At 40.6% G+C, this 19,982-nt stretch overlaps 1 protein-coding gene across 1 annotated transcript in view; it reads right to left on the bottom strand.

Moving 5' to 3' along the window:
• The window catches only part of SLC17A6 (solute carrier family 17 member 6), a 31,120-nt gene extending 16,211 nt beyond the window's left edge, over positions 1–14,909 (bottom strand). Inside the window, exons 1-3 of the mRNA XM_062576730.1 lie at positions 14,824–14,909; positions 11,693–11,945; positions 10,531–10,649 (exon numbers count right to left, since the gene is read on the bottom strand). Of these exons, the coding sequence (XP_062432714.1) occupies positions 10,531–10,649; positions 11,693–11,945; positions 14,824–14,909 (458 nt within the window). The remainder of the gene's footprint in view (positions 1–10,530; positions 10,650–11,692; positions 11,946–14,823) is intronic.
• Between the last annotated feature and the right edge of the window lie 5,073 nt (positions 14,910–19,982).

Raw genomic sequence — 19,982 nt, 5'->3', positions numbered from 1 at the left:
TTCTTTTCTCAATAAATGTATGTCTACCCATATTAGGTATGATGAGGCTCTTTGAAGACTTTGATACAGAACATGAACTTTTTGAGGACCTGAGGTTTGATCTGCCAGATTTTAAAACAGGCAAATCTCAAAATATTCCAAAATCTTTTAGTAGAATAGATCCTGATGTTACTTCAAAGATCTGGATGAAGCACCAAAGTGAAATCCCACACAGAAGTAAAGGTAATGTGTAATTGTAACATAAAGTCTTTTTCTTCAGCCTTTTTTCTGCTCTGAGCCCCACCAATGCCAATGGCTCACACAGATCAGACCAAGACCCTAAACAGCTCTCAAGTCATATCTTCCATTGACTGTTTACAGACCCTTTTTTGATATGTCAGTGTATGTTTTATGAAGTACTTTGGCACTGCTGGATGGCAGTATCATGGCAATCAGTGTTGAGTGGAAAGATTCCTGGGTCATTACCAGCAACTCACCTGCTCTCAACAGCAACTACATTACTTAATCCTTTCATAATCGAATCAGGTTACATCTTATAAGCAGGTAACGTTTGTTCTATTTATTTTAGAGGCTTTTCCAGTTTGTTACTTCCAACAGCCAGTAGATACCTTGTATCTATGCTGTCACTTTTAACAGTCTTAATCTCTGCAGTTTACCCATAACAGCAATTCTATCCTGCCTCTTTTGCTTCACTAAGCAAGCTAGGCCTTCTCCATCTCATCTCCCCTCTTCTCCGTTCATTTGATCACCCTCCTAGCCCTCCCTGCCTCTCCAGTTTGAATTCAGCTGGGGAATCTTTCAAACCTGTGGTTTCATTTTACAACTCATTATTACCACATATGCCTAGATAAAGCTCTGACTCATACTTTCTAGCTCATTAGCTTTGGGATGGCTTGCTCTTTAAATACGTAATCTGATTGATCATGTTTCAGACCAAGAGCATCTCATTCAAATTACCTTACTGAGTTCAAACTCTTAGAGTGTGATTCATAACTGTTAACTTAGAGGCATATAATACAGTTAGCGATAAATCAGTTGTGTTTTTAAATTTAAAATATTTTGTGGAACTGGTCTGGAGGACAATTGCTGGACTCAAGGCTATAGCTGTACGGCTCGATGAAGTGTCTTCTGACATAAAGTCCAGGTGTTACAGACGATTGTATCTAGACTGCTCAGATTAAATATAGATTCCATCAGAGCATGCTGGTTCTGTCTTTAGTGTTGTGCAACCAGCATGAAGGTGTTTCTGTAGCATGAAATCAAGTCGGCATATTGTACTGGGGTGAGGTATCAAAATATACAGGGTAGATGAAGGAGGCAAAGCCTAAAAAAGTGCTACATAACTATGTAGATAAGAAGGATATAACCCTGCTACAATCTTGCGTGTTGCCAGAAACTTAGGCTTTTTGGTTTTTGTTTTTTTTTTTCCAGACTATTTTTTCCCCTCCAAAAAGGACTCTGGTTATGAGGTATCATTTGTGCTGTATGGATTCATGAAGGATCAAGATCTGGCAGAGAACTGGAAGCAAAGTTATTTGACAATGTAGATATGCCTAGATGATATAATCTAGATAAATAATGTATTTCTTTGTAGGCTTGGTCTGAAAGCAAGTCTGGTGCCATTTTGTGTAGAATGTAGCAAATTTTTTATGGATACTGATTTTAGGGGGTTTAGGTCAGTGGAAGATGGAATGCAAAAATAAGTCCTGATTTAAGACCTAATTCTGGTCCTGTTAGTTATATTTGAACAAGCAGGGTTGTATTCTCAATTTCGTATATCTAGTTTTGAAAAAAAATCAATTAGAGAGAATATAGCTGTCTGTATTTACTACCCTGAGGATCATGGCCATCCTATAACCAAGCAGTTCCAAAAGTCCACCGTTGTGGTCTTGAACTAGTCAGCCAGTACTGACACATGGGCTAACAGAGAAAACAGAGAAAATTGTATTTTAGCTTATAACATTATTGCATGAGGTCCATTTGGAAGCAATAAGTTTAATATCATTAATGATAGTTTTCTTGCTTCCAATTTATGTAAATGTAAACAAATGTTCTCGAAAGGATTATTTTGCCCCAGTAATACACTGTGACATACAATCCAGCTGTTTCCCCATGCATCAGTGGCTACCTCCTTGATTACGAACTGTGCATGGACATTAATTTGGACTAATTGCATGACTTATACTCATGTTTATTAAAGTATTTACCTATCATGTCATTTGTCCATCCTCTTTCTAACCTAAATTATTCTGATAATATTTATTTTACTGTAGTTGTCTTTTTGCTTTGTAATTATCCTGATAACTCTTCTTGTGACCTTTTCTATTTCTCTTTGCTTATTCAAATGGACTATGTGAAAGTGAACCCAGTGTGGAGAGAAACTACTTAGCTATTTTGTGATTTTGTTTCAACATTCTTACTGTACCTCTAGTACAGATTAATTTCCCCCTGATGCTGTGGACTGTGCTATGGTAGATATTTTCATCTGAAATGGCCACCCTGACAGTTTATAGCTTCCTAACTGATAGACCCAATGTAGTGTTTTTCTGAATCAGACCTTTAATATGCATAAAATGGTGTAGGGCTAACAAAGCTGGGATTATGCTGGGAATATTAGAGTGTCTGATGAACTCAGCTGCCCAGCAGAACAGCTAGAATAAGCTACCTTTGACGTTAAAGAGGAACAGTTATTCCCAGGTGCCAGTAATAGATTGAAGGTACTTCTTGAGAGTGAATCACTTAAAACTGATCATCTTTAATAACAATCTGTGGCCAGAAGCCATACCATAGCAGCTTTGTTTATCTTTTTAAAAATGTGATAAAACAGGTTATTTTCATTCATATGTGTACAAGGGAGGAGGGGATGTGTCTGTCTGCCTTTCAAACTAAATCCTATTATAAGCCCTTCATGAAGCATTAATATGTAAAAGCTGACCTCCCGCCATCTAATCTGGTATAATAAGGGCTTGGGTACATTATTAATTTTTGTCACACATCTGAGGCCCCTTTTATCAATCAAAAGCCCCATCCAATTCCCTTGTTGCATCATTAAATTGTGAAAACAGCTTCATCATTCATGACGGAAAAATGGAAGAACCCTAAGCCATATGGCAGAGGCAGTAGCAGCACCAGCCACCCATAGAGGTTTCCCCAGGCCCCTCCTTGCAGCGACGGGCACTTAACTGACCTGTGCAGTGCCACAGGGGGACAAAATCATCTTGGGGTTTTTTTGTGCGATATTGGCTTCTGTGCCTGGAAATAGAGCCCAACACCAGTGCCTGGGATCGTAGCCCAGTGTCAGCTGCCGGATTTGGAACTGAATGGGAAAGGTGGAGTTGGCAAGCACAACTTCAGAGCCCTGTCTTACAGTCAAAGGTCAATTTATGTCTTCCTAAATTCAGAAGATAGCCCCTGTCTAGCCATCCCAAAATACCCTGGTTAGGCTTTGAATTATAAGCTGTTTGTTAAACAGAAAAACACATATTGCATCTATATACTAAAGTAAATAATTTATATTTTATAAGGGGGAAATGTAAGGATGTAAAGTTCTAGGAGGACTTTGTGCTTGTATTTCTAAATGAATACCTGGCTTACATTTTTTATTCTTGTTGTCATTACAGTTGACTGATTTAGGGAGGTGGACATTATCATTTCTCTGACACACTAACAATACACTTTCTGATAAAATCTTTTGGATTCTGAGAAGAAATGCACTGACATATATTTGACTGAAATATCATTCCATTTATGCATGGAAATAATCCTATTGGATTATTTGCTGGGAACAAGGATTTGGCCCTTAATAACAAGATGAATGGCACTTTAACAGCAGAGAAGAATCTGAACTGAAAGGTTGATTTATATGTTTTCATTCAGGTTTTAACATGACAATGATGCAGAGTTCAACACAGATGAGAGATAATTGAGTTGTACAGAAATTCAGTTTAGTTCTATAGCCATGACTATCAATGTGAGTAGTGCTAGGATTTACTATTGGACAGATAATGAGAAATGTATGTCATTATTATAGAATTATATAGGTTACTTTAATTTAAAAAAAAATTCTCTTCTATCTTTGTGTAAGACAGTTCTAATGTTTGAGTACACATAAGTGAGCTTGTGTATTCAGTCTTTTGTTTTATCAGAAAGAGCTTGTGATTTGTATAGATCTGTTTCTGAAACTGTACTTTCACAAATAACTAGTGATAATTTCTTGTATGTATTGGATTGGTATATTTCCCTGAAATGTTATGTATTTAACTCGGTATTTACTTGTTCAAATGTATATGGCCATGTACAATCAAATAACTGCATTTTTATTTTAAATATTTAGCTGAGCAATTGGAAATGAATTCCCTAGCTTGTGTAAACTAACAATGACCCAGTAATTGCAATGAGTCTTTCCTGTTTTACACTAAGTATATAACATGTACCCTTGAAAAATCAGTGATGAAATACTACCCCAGCGTTTTGATTTTGTCTTTTAAAGGGCAAGAGTTTCGTTATTCTCAGTGTTTTTTTAACAGAATTTTTAAAGAGTATATCAGAAGTTATAATCTAATGATGTTTAAACTATCCTGAGATGAGGTCATAAAAAACAGTTCAGTTTCACACCTTTCCATATATATGTGACAGCACAGCAGGTAGTTGAAACCACACATTATTCACAGACAGCTGCAGCTTTGCAGTAGTGTGAATGTGAAACAGGAAACACGAATTTAAATAAAATCATTATTTTTCTAGGTTAAAGACAAAACAAGTGAATATATTTTAAGGCCAAAGGAAAAATTAGTTCATCTAGCCTGACCTGCCCTATAACATTGATCCTCACATTTCACTTGATAACTCCTTACTGAAAGCATATTTTTGTAATGACTAAAATAAAACTTTCAGAATAGGAATATAACATCCAATATGAAGAATCTAGCATACTCTTTCCCTGTTTGGGCCAGTGGTAGCTAGTAGTCATTGTTAATATTTATGCTTTTTTTCACTTATCTGGCTTTAGCTTACTAGTTCTTGTTATGACTTTCTATGGGATTTAAATAAAGCATACTTATACCCAGAGATTTTTCCCAGTGGAGGTACATGCACACTTTATTATCATTACCTCCCAGAATTCTTTCTGATGTATCGAACACATGATTCTTGCTATTTCTTTTTCTATATGACATTTCTTTCTATCTTTTAAGTAATTCCACAGTTAGTTTTAATAGCCCTAAATACAGAAAAAAACAACTATCACAGGATTACATCAACTTCTTTACCAGGGCACCACGCTGGAAGCTCGTGATGAGCTACTGGTATAGAATGGCTTAGGATCCCTTTCAGAGTCACTACCTCCCAGGGTGATTTCCCACTCAGAAGCAACGGCTTTATACACTGACATTACTTCGCATTTGACTATAGCATACATGGTTTTGAACAAAAAGCGGTTTACCAATCAATATATCTTTATCCTCTTTGTATCCACAAGTTTACCAACATTTATATGTACTTATGAAATGGCTGATAAAATATGAAGATTACACTAGATCTTGTTAAAAGACTATTCAGCACTGTCAGAATAGTATAGCAATCTTTGAAGGGTTCATAAACACTAGTTAATTTATCTTCAGAGCATACTAGTATGATAAATATCATTACTCCAGTTACAGACAGTAATTTTTTTGTGCAAAACACAAAAAGGAATGGTTTCATCACATCTACATGATGACTTCAGCTAGTAGCCCAAGTACTCTGGAGTCCCTATGTAGTCAATAGGCAGAGATAAGCATATATTATTCTGGGAATAATATAATATACTTGCTGTTTGAAGTGCTTCCTAACTTAGTTGCTTAGTAGAAACATATAAATTCTCCTGGAGGAGCTCAAAGTCAAGAAAAAATGTACACATTTACAGATTAACTAGTGATATTTTTTTCAAAGCATCAGAACACCGAAGTCTGTTGGTAATATAGTTGCTAAGGTACTACAAAAGAATATACTTATTAAATGGTCCTTTTTAGACTTCATTTGAGAATATTGCATTCCTTACATTGTTTTAAAGCATTTAAACGTCTTAGCCATCAAATCCCATTTAATCTAATTTTGAAAGATAGAGCTGAAGAACTACCAAACCACAAATTTCTTTTTTTTTTCTTTTAACAAGGTTTCAATCACTGTAAATGATGATTGCCTTTTAAAATGTGTCAAGCTGAGATGAAGTCTGATTATCCCCAGTCAAAGTTCCTTTTGTGGCTAAACAGAAATTAAGACTAACAGGTTAGAGGACTGTCAGCATATTATAGACTGCAGTCTGTTCACGCGGCATGGTAATCTTATAATGTTAGCCACTCTGGTGGGAGTCGCTGTAATGCTGACACTGAAACCTGTACTTTAAAAGCACTCAAATGAGATTTTCCATGCTTTTAAATGGCATTTACCGCCATTGTGAATTATGGTTTAACTGATTAAATAGTGTGAACACATTATAGTAGTGTACTACTTGCATTTTCATGTTTCCTTGTAATTTTCAAGGAACAAAAATGCTTTTAAACAATGTGAATACAGCTTAGTTCTTTCCTTCTAAAAACTCAAGTCACACCAGTGGAAATTCACTGTGACTTTAGTAAAAACAATAAATAGCATTGAATTCCCAGCATTTTTCAGATTTCTAGAGAAGTCTCACTACTAACCCACTGTTCTATAAGAAACCTTTGTTATTATATTCAGAATGAGTTGTAACTAAAAAGTATTTATAATATTTTTGGATCTCTATAATCCGCTTGTCCATTCATGCACTTACAGTCTCAAAAGCTCTAATCATCACTGATTTTCTCTTGTTAAAGACATTTATATAAAAATCTCTACAGGGGCCACCCACTACTCCCAGTGCACTGCAGCCTGGAGAGCAGGGTACTGTTTTCAGTGTAAGGCTCTACAGAAGTTCAAATGTGGGAAGTAAGTAACCTCACTAAGTTGTAGACTTGGAGGCCCCTGCAGGAGGATGCCTTCTCCAGGGTGTGTTTCAGCACTCTCTGCTGTCATCATCTGTTGCTTAACCAATGGCAAGGTTAATTCCTCATTGTTCACTGAGAAATTAACTCTGAAGAAAGGTGTAGCTGTAATAACCTCTCCCCACGGGACTCCACACTGCGCTGCTGTCTTTCCTCTGGTCTGCTGTGGTTGGTTGCATAGTGCTTTCGTACCAGCATCTTCCAGAGGCAGATCCTCCTCTGGGAGAGGAGGTCTCTAGCCTCATAGCAAAAGGAAATCCTTTTCTATTTTCCCACATTACCCAAGGGTACAAGTTTAAAGCTTCACTGAGTGCAAACGAGTTGGCACCTGAGGCCCAACCCTTTTGAAAGATTAAGTTGTCTTGCAATGTACTGAATGTTCCATACATCTATGGAAGACAATAGAATTTGAAAGTGCTCAGGGGTGCTGGCCTTTGTAACCTGCTGTAGCCCAATTTCTAGTGATCCGTCAGAGGTAAGAGTTCTGAAAGTACTGTGGAATTTTCAAACACAGTTGTCTTTGATCTTTATGTTACTATGAAAGTGTAAACATGTCTCTTCTAACTAAAGCATTTTTCTCAGTGTTGGGCCGAAAAGACTCTATCAAGGAAAATTCTATGATGCAATCTGAGATAAATTGAGATCCAAGCTATCAACTGCAAACTCCTGAACAACTAGATTTGCCATTCATTGTATGCCAATAAACCTCATACCTCAGAAGCAATGGGGAGCTATATGCACGATAAGAGCAGTGGGTCAAGGCAGAACAGAATCACTATGCAGCAGCAGCCTTGAGTTTTACAATTAGGAAAGCTTGCTAGTAAAAAGCTCTCCATTGCCTGACTTGATTGGAAAAAAAAATAGCAGAGAGTTTAGAGCTCGGTGTGGCTAATTCTTGATTTTCAGTAAGCATTTTAAAACAGAGACAAGATTAAAATAAAGAACCTCAGCCCAGTTTGAAATTAATGCACTGTATGTAGAATGATTTTCTTGATACAAGAGGGTTGGTTTTTCCATGTGTTGTGCCTTAGCGACACTTTCAAATTATGTCCCAGTCTCTATAATCAGCTGCTAGACTGAATATTAATATCAAGCAAACTCAGCAACTGCCTGTAAATAACAAATTAAGCTCACAAAACACCCGTTAACCTTCCTTCCTCATTGCTTTCCTTGACACTCTTGGCAGTTGGGACTCAGTTTTTCATTCACGTTGTCCTTTTCATGTAATTGTTATCTCCTGTTCAGGGAATGAATCATTTTCCATCTTGAAAATCTCCCTTTTTTCTTCAATTTGAGACTGGATTTCTAGTAAATTGTTGTGAATCCTGCTATGTTATTCTGCAGTCTGTTATTTTGTTTGTAGAATACACCTGAAGTTAGCTTTTCTGTATAAATTCAGACTAGCTCTGAATGCAGAGAAAATCAATGATGCTGCACGCAAAGGTATACAGTGAGATTTGTTTAAAAAAAAAAAAAAAAAAAAGTTACTTGGCTGTCATCCACCACAATATGAAGAGACCAGCTGTGACTATAACATCTGACATGTAGACCAACACTGATTTTTACAGTAGCTGACATTCTGACGTTACTGTAGGCCTTGAGTCCAAAGTGTTCGCATCTCTGACTTTTTCTGCATGCAGAGTTTCTGGGAAATTTCGTGGGCATTGAGGCTTGCATCCCCAAATTTTGGGTGCTGCTTTACCCTATAGAACTTCCTGTACATTTCAGTTGAACATGTGATGCCAAAATCTGATTGTAGCATTCAGGAACTAGATTTTTGGCTTTTTTCAATGCACTTTTATTCTGACCACTGCACCTAACTCTCTGCTTTATGCCATTTATGCATAAATGCATAAATACTGTGTACTAAATATAAGTCAAGACAATTATCCATATTTTACTCTGTGTGATTACTGGTATATATGTCATAGCTAGTTCCTTAATTAAATCTGTGATTTAAACAGTCATTTCCTTTGTGTTGGAGTTGTCTCAGAGGCTTCCACAACAGCAATAACTAACCTCTAATCTGTGAAAACTCCTGAGTTAAAATACCTCCAGGCTAATAATTGGAACTAGTCTGCATTTACAATATCATGAAGGAGAGGAAAAATTGGTTCATGTACTCCAGTCTATGTATTTATGCTATCGAGTTTTCCTGAGAATGTCCATGTCATTCTCTTGCAGACCTTTATATTTACACCAATTTAAAACTGGAATGATTCAAATTACTTTGCTAAAGTTATGCTAGGGTTATTGATGACAGAATTTCTTCGTTTTCCGGGTCAAATCCTTCAGTCTTTGCTCAGGCAAGATTTCTATTAATCCTGAGGAGTTACAGGCTGTGTAAAGATGTAAAAAAAAATATACTCAAGAAAAAAGAATAAAGAGGAAGGAACCCTTTATCTGGCTCTTTATTATTTTTTGAAATAGCTTTTTACATTTCTGAACCATTATCTTGAAAACTGTCAGACAGTGGATTTCTTGTTTAAGAAATGTTGCATTCTGGCTTCATTTGCAATATGAGGGCTGACAGAGTTATACAGAGGATCTGTACAAAGGTAAATGCTCATTATTTTTAATGGAAGCCTCCATCTAAAAGCTCTGCTACTCTTGGAGAGGGTATTTTTGCCATAGCTTCCCTCTCTCCTCCCCCTCTTTCCCAAACAAATACAAGGAAGCTTACTCTCCAGACAAGCAGATAGTATCTCTGTCCAGGGCTACCTTTGATGTTTCCCACTCCTGAAAGGAGTTAAAGGGGTATATATAGTATTTTTAGTATCCATTTGCACTTAGTTACAGTGGCACTAGGACCTTCGCTACTTCTCCTAACGATGAGCCTATGGCATTAAGGATGGATGTGAAAGCCTCATGTGTCTTGAATACTCAGTAGATCTAATTAACAGGTAGAATCGCACCCAGGGTGCTTGAAATATTGCCAGACACCATAGAAACGAGTCCTTAAGTCCCTGCACCATCTGCACTTTCTTTTCATTGTGTAAATCTAATTGAAACATGTTTTTCGACCATTCTAAAATCATTTCATTGTCAGTGGAAAATTCGTGCTGATTGTTCTCCTTTTCTCAAAATAAATAAATAAATACGTTTCGTCTAATCTTTGAAAAAACATCTCAAGCTGCGATGAAATAACGAACCTCTATTTTTAATAGCATTGTCACAGCCCACTAAAATTGCATTTTGAAGGAAAAAGACGCGCCCGAAACCCCGCACAAGAGCGGAAGGCACTTCCGAGCAGGAAGCGCGCCCTGGTTTCACGCGAGCGCCTTTTCTTTCCCAAGCCCGGGGGAGCCGGTCGCCTCGCTGCGCTGCGCTGCGCTGATCCTGCGCGGACACGCACGCCGCCCCGCGGCGGCCCGGGTGCCCAGGGAGCCCGGGGGACCTGGGGGGGGGGGCAGCCGGCTGCAGCGGGCGCGGTGCTTCCTGGCCCGCGCAAGGCTCGCGCAAGGCCCGCGGCCGCCGAGGCTGCCTCTGGTTTGCAGGCGCTCGCGGAGCGAGGGGCCGGGGCCGCCGTTACCTGTTAGCCGCCAGTCGGGAGGAGATATACCCGCCGGGGATTTGGGTGATTATGTATCCCCAGAAAAAAGAGCCGTGGATCATGCCGACTGTTTCAGGATCCCAGTTGAATTTCGCTTTCTTCCAGTGCAAGGGACCAGGAGAGATGAAAAGAAAAAGAGGAAGGCTGTAATGGTGCCAGATTAAACCATTCACCCACGGTAATTTCATACTGGGCAGTCGAGGGGGAATTGTCTAATGTCGGTGGTGCCACTTGGCAACCGGTACAGCGCCGGGAGATTGGGAAAAGGGCAGGGCACGAGGCTCCCAGATATATTCCTTTTTTCTGTTTCCTCACGACAGCAAATACACTCCAACTGCCCGCCAAATAAATAAGCAGCAAAACAAACTCAATGGCGCTGCCCGGGACTCTGTGGGACCCGCGGCAACCGGGTCCCTCAGCAGTGACAAGAGCCCCGTGTGCCAGGATTGCCCTGGCGCGGCACGGCACGGCACGGCCACTGGAGCCCCAGGCCCGCAGGAGCCAGCTCGGCTGGGTCTACTGGGCTTGCAAACACCCCGCTGGCGCCCGGCGGTGGGTGGAAGCGCTGGAAACTTCTTGTTTCGGCTCCTGAATGCGTTCAGGAGTAAGTGTTCGGGGTTTGTTTCCGGACTTCCGTGTTTAATACTCACCTATATTTAACATTCCCCTCTTTCTCACGTGGCTACAACCCGCTTTAAAACGGTGGCATTTTATTAACGTGAATTCTGTCATTCTGATGTTTTCAGACATTCCTGCACAGCCTCCCCATCTCCTTTACAGCTCCGCACATCCATTTGCTATCGCTTACTCGACGTCCTCCTTCCCCAATCCCTACACTTATTTTACAAGATATCTGCATTTTCTGAAGCACAAACGGCAGCAAATCTGCCCACAAATTTGTGCAGCAGAATGGCCTTGGGCCGGGAACCGAAAGGGAAAACCCGGAATAATCGGGAGGGTTTGCTGCTCGCACCGCAGCGGCGCCCCGGCCGCCGGCGCGGTGGCGGGAGCACCGGGGCGCCTCCGGGAGCGGCGGGAGGTGAGTGCCCGAAAGCTGCAGGGCCCCGTGTCGCCTGCTCTAACCTGCTTGGCGTGAGGCTGCGCTAAGAGCATAGGGCATTTACGAGGAAAGAGTCCCCACCTCTTTGATAATTTTTCCTCCGCGGTGTATGGTGCTATTATTGACCATGTCCACGATGGCCACTCCCAAGTTACATCGGATGCCAAAGGAAATGCAGAATCCCAGTCCACTCATGATGGCAATGATGTACCTCCGGGGCAGCCCGAAGCAGGTGCAATCGCACAGCGGGGCTTTCTTCTCGGGCACTTCCACGGGCTTCCCATCCTCCGTCAGCTCGATGGTGTCCCCGGGCTTCTGCCTCTTCTCCAAGACCCTGCCCGACACAAGAAGGGAGAGTCAAGCCCCACCGCAGCCCCGCCGCCCTGGCCGGCTGAAAGCACACATACGTCGAGCAGCTGAAGGCTTACGTGCAGCCCTCCCCCGCCCCTTGGGCTGGTTTGGTTTTGGGGGATTACTCCCTGTTTTCCATTCACCTTCAGCTGTTCTTTAGCAATGACCTGTGGGAGTGACGATTAGTCATCCCCAGCTCCCCCCGCCACCCCGCTGCAGAAACCCAGGGAGGAGCTCTAGCTGCGAATTGCTCATCTATCATTAAAGACTTCTGTTTAAGTATGTAGGACGCATTAAGAAGACATCATCTGTAACCACTGCAGAGGCGCCATGTTGGGCAGTTCAAGAGGCATAGTTTGAAGTGAAACAGGCTTTTGGGGAAGGTTTTATTCTCTCGCTGCTGCGTTGGAAATATTAAGGGGAATGATATTGGTGTACAGCTTGCTTCTGGTCTGGGAACAAAAGAAATGTTCGTAAAAAGGGAGGGGGCGATATTGTCACTTATTTTCGATTTGCAAAATGGTTGTCACAAGCAGTGGAAGAAAAGATGATTGTCTTTGGAGAACGTGCATCTCCGGAGAAGTCTATCCAACGATCACATCTGCTCAGCTACATGCTGTGGGAGCGCGATCGTTTAGCAGTTTTAATCTTCTCAGATCAGCTTTATGCTCGATCTCATTGCCCTCGTTTCTTTATTTTCAGTCGGGAATCCTAGCTCCTAGAAATGAACGCGTAGAATTTTGGAGAGAAAAGATTATTTGCACCTACTCCGAATCAACATAAAATAACGAGAAAAACTGTCCTCCGCAAAAGGTGATTTAGAACACTTCGTTTGATTTGTTCGCTGGAGGAAAAGGTTTAAAAATGCCTTGTCGGCAATAAGAAAGATCAAGTTTATCAAGCAAATGTCCCATGCTGAATCTCATATTCTTCTTTTATTGTCCCTGGGATACTTAAAACACAGAAAAACTAACCACTTTCATCCTACCTCCGTCCTCTTGAGGAGCGAGTTTGTGACCATTTCCCGACACTTCGCACTTTCCCTACCACTGCCCTAACCTCTGCTTTAAGAGTACTTTCTCACGTCATCAGCTCTCCTTTGAGGAGCTTCTCAATTGAGGTTAACTCATCCGGCTAATGGGACAGTAACAATTAACAGAATCAGGCTTAGAAGGTTCTCTGTGTTTTGTAGAAAATATAGAGCATTCTTCCAATAGTTATTCGGTTGAAATCCTCCCGATTTTTCTTTGATGGGAGAATTAATTCCATTCGTAAAGTCGGCAGCATTTCTTAGTGTCTTAAAGTTCTGAATAAAATACCACTCTGTGTTTTTATGTTCAAAATTCGTTCGTGCGAATACAGAATGATGTAGAAGTGTCTTCTCACTGAATATGCTTGTTGTCCTCAGGAAGACACTAAGGTATAAGGGACACAAAAACTAGTTTAATTCTTAGAATCGAAAACAAATAGTTAAGTTCTGTGCATTGAATAAGATTAGTAAACGGTGCACTTGTTAATCAAGGGAGAGTTTAAAAAGAGTTTCATTGGAGAATATAAACACTATTTCTCCATAATTCGCTGTGTGACGATATAGAAAGAAGTCGGCACAATCGTATTATTTGTTTATCTTTTATTGAGTCTTTAAGGGCGGAAATGGATTTTATTTCCTTAATAAGATTTTTAACAGTTATTCTGGATTATCAGCTAGTTATTCTTTTTCTGATCTTAGAAGATGACTTAAAATATAGCCATAAAATGTATGATTTTCATTACGTTGTTGTTGGCTTTGGCTTTGTTTTTGGCTTATTAAAACTACACCCTTCCTACTTAAATGAAAAATCTTAGTGTTATCTTTATTACTTCACTGATATCTCCTCTTCCCTTAAAATGGCAGCAGAAGTTGTGACTCATTCTGTGGAACAGCCTTGTGCCTGTGCCCAACACTGCCGCATAGGTAGAGAAAAAAGACTTTTACGTGACCTACAGTAGGCAGATAAAACCGCAGTTAGCTTTAATCAATAATTCTAAAAAAAAATCAAGATAATTTCTAGCAGAGGAGAAAATTAAAAATATATTGGATTTCACAGATTATTCTCAAACATTCTGGAGGTCACTAAAGTCACCAGGTCTGATGGAACTCGGTATGTCAACTTTTGTGCATACCTTTTTTAGTAATGTCTGAATTTTTGGTTATCTGTCATCTGGAAGATGATAGAAACATGCATAAGCAGAGGAACATACTGTTCAGTGATTCTTACGAGTGTAGCAATTGCAGTTTTATATTACTTATAAATCAAGTGAATGCTTCTCCGTGCAGACAGATAAATAATTTAACATATCACTCCATACGTTTCAGCTTAAGAAGAAAAAAATCGTTCAGATATCAATTATTTATACATCTCCATGTTTATCTTCCTCTGACGACGAATTACACAAGGGACAAGACTAATCGAAACCAGGAAGGATTATTATTTTTTTTAATGATTGGGAGGGGGAAAGATCCTGTGACTGCATTGTAAAATTAACACAAAACAAAAATGCAGGGAGCTGCTATCGTCTGATTATGATTTCAAGATGAAATCCTGTTTTTGTGGGAGAAAGATGGGGTAATCTTTCACCACATATTTACTGACACCGTCTACGAATCAGATAGTCAAGTTACGAGGGTGCCATATTGAGAAGCTTCAGCATTAGTTCCCAGGATCCAGATTATATCAGCGATATCTAAAGAGCTCCCAGACCGACCACGATGAATATACTCAGCGCATAACTATTCAACCTCTTTCAGCAGTTGGGGATTAAGAAAAGCCTCCAATTGTTTGTCATAAGAAGTACAATCTTAAAAGACACCTTGGTCTTACCTGTAGAGTTGACCAAGCGATTTTCCAGCAAAATTCTTCAGTCCCTCCTTGCCAGGGGTCAAAATCCTTTGTTTTACCGACTCCATTCCTGCAGGGATGCTCGCTGGATTCCACTCTGCTCTGAATAGGGCACTGCTATGAGCAACGATGGTTCATATTGGTTTAATCTCTAACTTTCGCCCCTCATTAAATGTCTATCAGTGTTCCTCCGGGTAAAAGGAGAGGGAGAGAAAGCGCGCGCGGGTGTGTGGTGAGAGCGAGCGAGCGAGAGAGACGGAGCGTGAGAGCCGGGGCGGGGGGGAGAGGGAGAGGGAGAGGGAGAGGGAGAGGGAGCGCGTGTGTGCGGCAGCGAGTCGGGTGCGAGAGCGTCGCAGGCAGCCCCCGGGTTTCCCGGCAGCGCGGAGCTGGGCGGCAGAGGCAGAAAGTCTCCTCGGCCGGGCAGGGTTCAGTGGCGGCAGCTGGAGGCAGTGCCGTGGCCTGGCTGGAAGGTCAAGAAGCGCTTTCGCAGGCGAGTTTCGGAGAAACCTCGGTTCCCCTGCGCCATGAGCTGGAGGGGGAGGGGTGCGATTAGCCGCGCTGGGCAGGCAGCTACACGGATGAAGTTCGCAGGATCCGCTGGCTAAATCCCTGGGACACTGAGGAGCCCTGGCATTTCCTCGCCCCGCCCGCGGAGCGCTGCTCCCAGCGCGGCGCGCAGGTCGCGCCCCAGGGCGGGGGCGGAGGCCAGCGGCGCCCCGAGAGCGCCGCGCCGCCGTCAGCACCGCGGACAGCGCCGCGGCCCGTCAGCACCGCGGACAGCGCCGCGCCGCCGTCAGCACCGCGGACAGCACCGCGGACAGCGCCGCGCCCCGCGCCCGCGCCCGCGCCCGCGCCCGCGGAGGGGGCGGCCGGGCCGCGGCTGCGGGGCCGACGGAGCCGCCGCGGCTCCCGGGGCTGCTGCTCGCCGCCCCCTGCGCGGCCCGGCTCGGCCCCGCGGGCAGCGCCGCGCCGCGGAGCTGGCTGCGCGCCGGGGCCGGTGTTGCCGACCCCTTCGTGCTGTTCGCGCGCGGAAGGGACACGGTGCCCGCGCAGTCAGTCGCACTTCTGGGGAGACGCGGCATTGACTGCAGAGAATACTGCTCTTGTAGCAGTGGAGAGCAGAGAGACAGCATCTAGTCTGAAGGTATATTCGTATCCATATCCACTTGCACAGACTATTCCATACGACATTAGGCCTCCATTAGTGGCTGCTCACTCCTAAGCCTTTAATATTTTCATACCTTTTGTGTCCTCTGCTTTAATGCCCTGGAATAGCATGCCTGGAATAGCCAGCATTTAGGGTTGGGTTTGTGGTATTTATAGCCCTAGAACGAGCTGGGTACATTCTGTCAACAGGATTATTTCTTCTTTCCGGCATCTCATAGTAATCTGCTGACCTTAATCACTTTTCAGTGCATTGTAGATGCAAAATGTCGTATTTCTTTCTAAAACTTTCTAAATATTATATTTCCCTCAGACTTCGTGCTAATCTTAAAATTTCTGTGAAGTAGGTTTTTCAATTATAAAAAGATTGAATGTATTACTTGTACCCTTAACAAATTTGTCTGAAATTTTTAAGGTCTTTCACTTGCTTACTTAATTTGTGACAAAAGGTAAAGATCATTTTATAAAAATAAAATTAAAATAACCCATTCCCCAGTGAAAACGTGTGATGCTCCTGCAATATTCTGAAAGCAACGGCTCTTTGGAATTATATAAATATTTTTTTCTGATATTGCCCTCTGGTGGAGGGTTAACGAAGTTTTACGGCAGCAAAACACTTCCGTGCAAGAAAGGTCAATTAATTTAACACTGAAAATTCCATAATGACTATTTTATCTGTGTAGAATTTTAATATTTCATTTCAAAAGTGTAAAAAACCCACAAAGTACTACAGTGGCAAATAAATTTAAACTATGTATAATTGAAATGTTGTTAATTAACACCATAATACATTGTTGATATCTATGCCCTGGTAGGTATTGAATGTGATTTTCAATATAGGTTTCATTGTAGAATCCTCATTACCTTTACACTGCTGAAAGGACTTTTCCCAGTACATACAAGCTTAGATAGTTACATAACCAAATCCTCCCAGTGTTTCAGACTCCAACATGCCAATGCAGATGCTCAGAAGAAACTAGTATTAATAGATTTTTTTCTGAGTGGCAGAGGAATAGGAAATCATTTAATAAGGAAGAAATGGGAATTCGGGAAACCAATCCTGTCAGAAAAGTACCTGAGCATTTTTTCTGAGCTAGAAGTTGATTGAAAAGTCTGTGGAGCAGAGGATCTTAGCAATGTTTATTCACACATTACCTACAACAAGGAGTCCTTTTTTAGAAGGCTCAGCTCTGATGTTATTGCTGCTGCTGCTATTACTAAGTACTAGCAATAAATATTACTGAAATAATAACATTTAATAAGTAAATGATGACCTATTTGGGAGAGATAAATAATTCATCATATCACATAAGAATGGATTTAAAGGCCAGATGAGACTTTTCTGGACATAGTCTCTTGCTGGAGGAAAATGAGTTAGTCCTTAATTGTATGAAATATGAAAAATGGCAAATATCCCTAGGACAGTAAAATGCTTTAGTGAATAGGCTGCTGCTGTAGCCATTTAAAATAGAAATTTTATATCCATTACATATAATAGTCAGAATTTCCAGAGTCACTTCCTGGTCAAATTCAACTGTTTTCATTTCAATTCAGAAACTAATACGCATAGTAAAAAGCTAATGTCATTAGTGTTGTAAAATATGTACAGACTTGCCAGCTTTTAAAACAACATTGTATATTAGTTCTTCAGTCTGGTTAGACGAAGTCATTTCTACAAGAAACAACACATTAATGTATTATCAATATTATTATTAAAAATTACTGTTATAATGAATGCCTTTCAAGCACTGACTTCCATCCAAAAAGGCCTAATTCAGACGTCATTGAAATCAGTGGGAGTTCTTTCCACTGGCATCAAAGGCAAGTGAAACAGGGGACTATGCAGAAAATTCTAGTTCTGATATCACTGCAAAATGCTCACAAATGCTCAAAGAAATTCACTTAGAAGTCACTCAATAAAAAAAGAAACAGTTCTGAGAAAGTTCTAAGAATAACTGTGGGATGATGCGGTAGATCCAGCAGAACGCTGCAAATCCCTGCTGCTCTGTGCATGGGGCAGAAAGGTGATTGTTTAATCCTGAAGTCTTGTAATTGAGTTAAATTCTCTTTGCCTGATAAATTTTCTTTTTCTTTTGCTTGCCTGGAGGATAAAGGAGTGTGTCCTTATCTGCCCTTTTGTTTCCATAAATAGTTTCTTTTTACAAGTTTCTGACTGAGCTGTTTCAACAAAGAAGATGAGTAATTACAAATGTTTTAAGCTCTGTTTTTCCTATTACTATATATCTAAAGTCAAGATTTTCCACAATAACCCTCAAAATAGTGTCTAAATATAGTACAACCCATTCATGGGACTGTATAATCAATACCGTAATACACATTTCTGTCTCTAAGATTTGGTCTTGCTGACTTGAATTATACCCTAAGCTGAAATTTTCATCAGTGATACATTCTAATAATATAAAAATAGGTGATTTATGTAAACCCCATTTTTTGATCTTATCTTTGCTGCTATATTCCACAGTATGGATTTACTCTTTCTTAAGTGTCATGTATGCAGAGCTTATAAATGAATTTTTAGAAATAACTATATATGTATTGATTTAAATTCATATGATCATATTCATTCTATCTAAGAGATTTTGTTTTCTATGTCTACTAAAAGGCTACAAAGTATGGTTTTTAATGATATAGCTTCACCTTTGGAAATAAATTATGTGCTTAAAATCTTAGTTACGCCATTACATGCTTGCATATAATACAGACCCACTCGGGACTGAGGACATCATGAACACGCTTCACAAATTAAGATCTAACTCATGCACCTATTTAGGTTAGCTGGCCATTAAATCCAATGGAATTTGATGTCATCTTAAAAACACAGCAATTTAGTGTATATTTTGGAACTGTGGAACTGTAAAATCCCACAGCAATGCCAAAAATAATGATTTCACTTCTCAGGCTGCCAGGAAGGAGGTTGTCTGGAAGAAGCAACAGCTTTGTAAACTCTTTTTCAGCAAACTGTTTACTGAAACAAATAAAGTCTCATGCCAGGACTATGACTGAAGAGGAAAAAAGGGGGCCAAAGAGATTATTTTAAACCATTAACTTCCTCATTATCCTTAAATGTAAGGAGTCACTCTCTGGAACAACTTAGGTCAGCTTTTTGTTTTATCCTCCAATGTCATGCCAGGTGATCCACAGCAGCAACTGGTCAACTCTCTTGAGAGATCACGGAGTCAGGCAATTTAAGCATTCATATTTAGTGCCCATGTGTTGACACATTAAAAAGGAGTCTATGCACTTCAACTTGTAAAGGTTCCTGAATCCCAGCCAAAATTATATGAAGTTGAGATGACACAACCTCCTAGATGATTTAGCCTTAGAGACATATTCAGTAGTGGCTAAAATCTGTTTTATGGCCAAACAGCCTTACTCTTTTTTTTTGCACATGAAACTCCAGATCCAGGTTATGTGCACAGTGTGGTCATTATGTCTTGTTGAGAAGTGTATTGCACAATTGTGTTGAAAGGAGTAGCTGTAACATGCTGTAATGCTAGAAGTTCACAGAATTTATTTCTGGTTCCTGATGATCTCTCTCAGGTACATCATGAATGAGATTTTAATTTCCTGAATTATAGGCTACATTGGTAACTAACTAATTAATGTGTGTACTGGAACAACAGAGAGTGGAATGATACTGATTGCTTTGTCTGAAAACACTATAAAAGAAACATGGCAAAAGCTGAGCTTGGGGATCAGATCTTGGACCTGCGTCACTACGTCAGTACAAAGAAGCCTCATTGTAAAGGCATTTATTTATCTTTCTCTTTACGTATCTTTATGTATGTTTATGTATCTAGGTACCTCAGAGAGTAGGGGTTTGAACTGAAACATACTAAAGAATGCATGCTAACTCACAGCATCTGGACAGAAAATACATGTTCACATGGATAGTCACTCTCAACCAGCCCATGCTCCCTGAAACACAATTCTGGAACTTTGGTTCAAGATTGCAG

This window comes from Rhea pennata, chromosome 5, assembly GCF_028389875.1.
Source record: "Rhea pennata isolate bPtePen1 chromosome 5, bPtePen1.pri, whole genome shotgun sequence".
NCBI lineage: Eukaryota > Metazoa > Chordata > Aves > Rheiformes > Rheidae > Rhea > Rhea pennata.
This window is presented reverse-complemented; position numbering and strand designations above follow the sequence as displayed.